General features: G+C 61.7%; 1 protein-coding gene across 1 annotated transcript in view; it reads left to right on the top strand.

Moving 5' to 3' along the window:
* LOC104543133 (182 kDa tankyrase-1-binding protein-like) overlaps positions 1-3,615 on the top strand; it is a gene marked incomplete at both ends in the record, with an annotated part of 6,956 nt that overhangs the window by 2,557 nt on the left and 784 nt on the right. Inside the window, 2 exons of the mRNA XM_010187670.1 lie at positions 126-2,080; positions 3,166-3,496. Coding sequence (XP_010185972.1) covers positions 126-2,080; positions 3,166-3,496 — 2,286 coding nt within the window. The remainder of the gene's footprint in view (positions 1-125; positions 2,081-3,165; positions 3,497-3,615) is intronic.

Genomic DNA, 3,615 nt, shown 5'->3' with positions numbered 1-3,615 from the left:
AGGACACGGCCTCCCCTCGGGATGGGTCCCTGCCTGTGCTGTGTCCCCTGGGCATCGTAGGGTGCTTCCCCCTGCTTTTTCTCTCTGCTGTGAGAGCCACCCTTTCTAACTCTCTCTTCTTTCAGGACCTGCTTGGCTGGTCGCGGAAGGACCTGTGCAGTGAATTTGGCATCGGCAGACCTCACCAGGATGGCACCTTCGACTGGACCCATGAGCCTATGGCCAGGGAGAGAGACTGGCCTGGTGAGACGGAGCAGGACCAGGAATTTGGGACCAAATCAAGCTGGGACAGCACCCTCAGCATCAGGGACAGGGACCGGCAGGACGCGCCCTTCAGCAGTACTGGGAGGGACTGGGGCAGCAATCACAAAAGGACAGAGCTGATGGGGGAAGCGAGGCTGGGCCGCAGTGACTGGCCCACGTCCCACGGCACTGGGGAAAGCTGCCTGCAGGATCAAGGCTTTGGTGCTGGCAAACCCGAGTGGGGCTCAGGCTATGGCCTGGGCAGTGTGGAGGAGATGGGCTCTGGGAAGGCTGACTGGAGCCATGGGTATGGTGTGAGGCATGGCCAGCAGCAGGACAAGGAGCTAAGTTCTGGGCAGCCCAACTGGGCTGGCAGGTACAGCTCTGGGGATCCGGAGAACCAGGGCAGGGATATCGCAGCTGCGTGGGCTGGGGAATATGGCACCGGTGGCATGGAGATGAAGGACAAGGAGCTTACCCCAGACTGGGGCACTAAATACAGTAGCAGGGATACGGAGACCAAGGATGAGGATTTAACACTGGGCTGGGCTGGCAGATCCAGCACTGGGGACACTGTGGTTCCAGACAAGTTCAGCCCCAGCAGCCCAGCCTGGGACAGCAAATACAGCAGCAGGGAAATGGAGAGCCAGGACCGGGAGTTCAGCCCCAGCAGACCAGCTTGGACTGGGGAATACAGCACCCAAAGCATGGAGAGCCAGGACCGGGAGTTCAGCCCCAGCCGACTGGCCTGGGGTGATGAGCGCAGCACCAGGGACATGGAGAGCCAGGACGACGGGTTCACACCCAGCAGACCAGCCTGGGATGACAGATACAGCACCAGGGACATGGAGAGCCAGGACCGGGAGTTCAGCGCTGACAGACCAACCTGGGGTGATGAGCACACCACCGGGGACTTGGAGACCCGGGATGGGGAGTTCAGCCCCAGCAGATCAGCCTGGGCCAGTGAGTACAGCAGCAGAGAGATGGAGACCCAGGACAGGGAGTTCAGCCCCAGCAGACCAGCCTGGGATAGCGACTGCGGCAGCAAGGACATGGAGACCCAGGACAGTGGGTTCCTACCCAGCAGACCGGCCTGGGAAGACAGATTCAGCCCCAGGGACGTGGAGAACCAGGACCGTGAGTTCAGCCCCAGCCGACCAGCCTGGGCCAGCGAGTACAGCTCAATGAGCACCGAAAAGGAAGCAGGAGAGTTTAGTCCTGACCAGCTGAGCTGGGCTGGTGAGTGCAGCGTTGGCCAAAGTGAGCCAGTCGGTGGTTTTGGTGTCAGGAACGATGATGTGCCTGGCTGCTGTGCCCCTGATCTCCCAGCCCAGGAGCCTGGCTGGGGCAGTGCTGACCAGCAGGAGCATGACACCACCGAAGAGCTTGGAGGAGCTGAGTGCCACAACCAATTTGGCATCACTGGGACAGAGTGGGTACCAGATCCATCTGACACCGGAGCATCATCAGATGGCTCAATGTCCTGGGCCAGTGAAATGAGGCCTGGGGGCCAGCAGGAGCCTCTGGGTGACTGGCACAGGGATCTCTCCTTCAGCAGCTCAGGTGCCACCAGCGGCATGGGCACTGGTGATGCTGGTGGGGTTGAACCAGGCCAGACGGTGTGGGGCCAGGGCCTGGGCAGCCTCCCTGGGGCTGCAGTGGAGGAGCCAGGCTGGAGCCGGGACCCTGACGCCACCGGCTGGACCATGGAGCTGTGCGACGCTGAAGCCAAGCGCCAGGAATGGGCCAGTGCGTTCGGTGCCCGCTGTGCCGCCCGGAGCCGGGACTTCGGCGCAGGGGAGCAGAGTCCAGGAGGTGACACTGACTCGGTGGATGGGTAAGGAGTGCGCTGGTGGTGGCAGTGTGGCCCTGGGGAGGGATGTGACCCTATCAAGTGCCCGTGCTGTCCAGCAGCAGGGACTTGTGATGCTGTGGGCCTTGTGCTGGCATCCTACCATGCCTCCCTCATGACTGAGGGACCTGCTGCCTCGGCCCTGGGGTGTCAGGGCTCCTCTTCCTCAATCTCCACATTACCCTGTGTTGCCTCCAGCCCTGCAACGGGATCCAGAACTTTTGGAGGTTTCCACTTGTCCCACCAATATTGGCTTCCTTGAGCTGATCTGGGAGGGGATGATGCCTTCGGGACTTCTTGTACCAGTCTCGCTCTGATGTGGGGAGCTGCATACCAAGTTTGGGGGAGCTTGTGTTCCCTTGACCCCCTGAAAAAGCAGCAGAATTAGCCCTGGGCCCTTATTGCTTCACCAGGATGTGGGAACCCTGACTTCAGCCAAACTTGCGGAGCTGGAGATTCCCAAAATGATAAATTCCCTCAAGGTTCCTGAAAATAAGGATCCCATGAGGAGGGAAGAAAAAGCCCATGGGCCTTGGGAAGGCCGCAGGCTGGGTAACCATAGTGGGGCAGTGGGGAGCCCCCATCCCTGCCCAGGAGCCGGGTGGTTTCCTGCTGCCAGCACCATCCTGCACCCTGGATGTCCCTGATTCTCCTCCTACCCCTGGGGCCCTTGGTCCCCCCGGTGTCCCCGTGGCCACCTCCTGAGGCTGGTGACCCCGCTGGGGATTCTGACTCCTTTCCCTGCCCTGAGGGGGAAAACTGGCCTGAAGCCCCTGTGAGTCTGGCAGCCTCCTTGTCCTCCCTAGACCCCAAATTCTGCCCCAGGCTTTGGGAAGGGGCTTTGTGGGAACTTCACAGAGGTGCTCCCCTCTTGGTGTGATATCCCGGCAGAGGGAGGGGAGAGTTTTGGGCACCTGGACCCTGCCCTGACTTCATGGGAGCAACGTGTGACCCTCCCAGTGCCTCAGTTTCCCCTGCAGGCTCATGGCAGCAAGGTGTGGGGCATGGAAAGGGTTTGTGTTAGCTGGAGCCAGAGGAACCCTGGGGTCTCGTTTTGTCTCCCCAAGCAGAACCATCCACTTCTCAGACCCCAGCCCACCGATGGACGATGCTCCAACTGACCCCCCGGCTGCAGAGACCCCCCAGAGCGAGCCGCCCAGCCCCACCGAGGAGGAGAGAGACTCCCCTGAGCCGGCTGCTACCCCACGGAGCCCCAGGGCCTCCCCTCCGCTGCTGGAGGCTGCCAGCGGGACCCTGCCTGGCACAGAGAGTAAAGAAGCCCCCTTGGACCACTTGGATGGGAAGAGACCACCAAGCTGGGAGGAGAAGGGTCTCTGCCTGTGCACCCCACAGCCTGAGGAATCCCTGGACCCCACCAGGCAGGAGTTCACCTTCCTGGAGGTGAGCGGGGACAGGGCAGCTTCCAGCCCCCTTGTACAGCCCTAGGGGTGCCCAGCCACTACAGAGACACTTGGCTGGGGACCCTGTTCCTGTCCCCATCCTGGGACTGGGGCTTTTCG

Source organism: Mesitornis unicolor, unplaced genomic scaffold (genome assembly GCF_000695765.1).
Source record: "Mesitornis unicolor isolate BGI_N332 unplaced genomic scaffold, ASM69576v1 scaffold2337, whole genome shotgun sequence".
NCBI classification, from domain to species: Eukaryota; Metazoa; Chordata; class Aves; order Mesitornithiformes; family Mesitornithidae; genus Mesitornis; species Mesitornis unicolor.
This window is presented reverse-complemented; position numbering and strand designations above follow the sequence as displayed.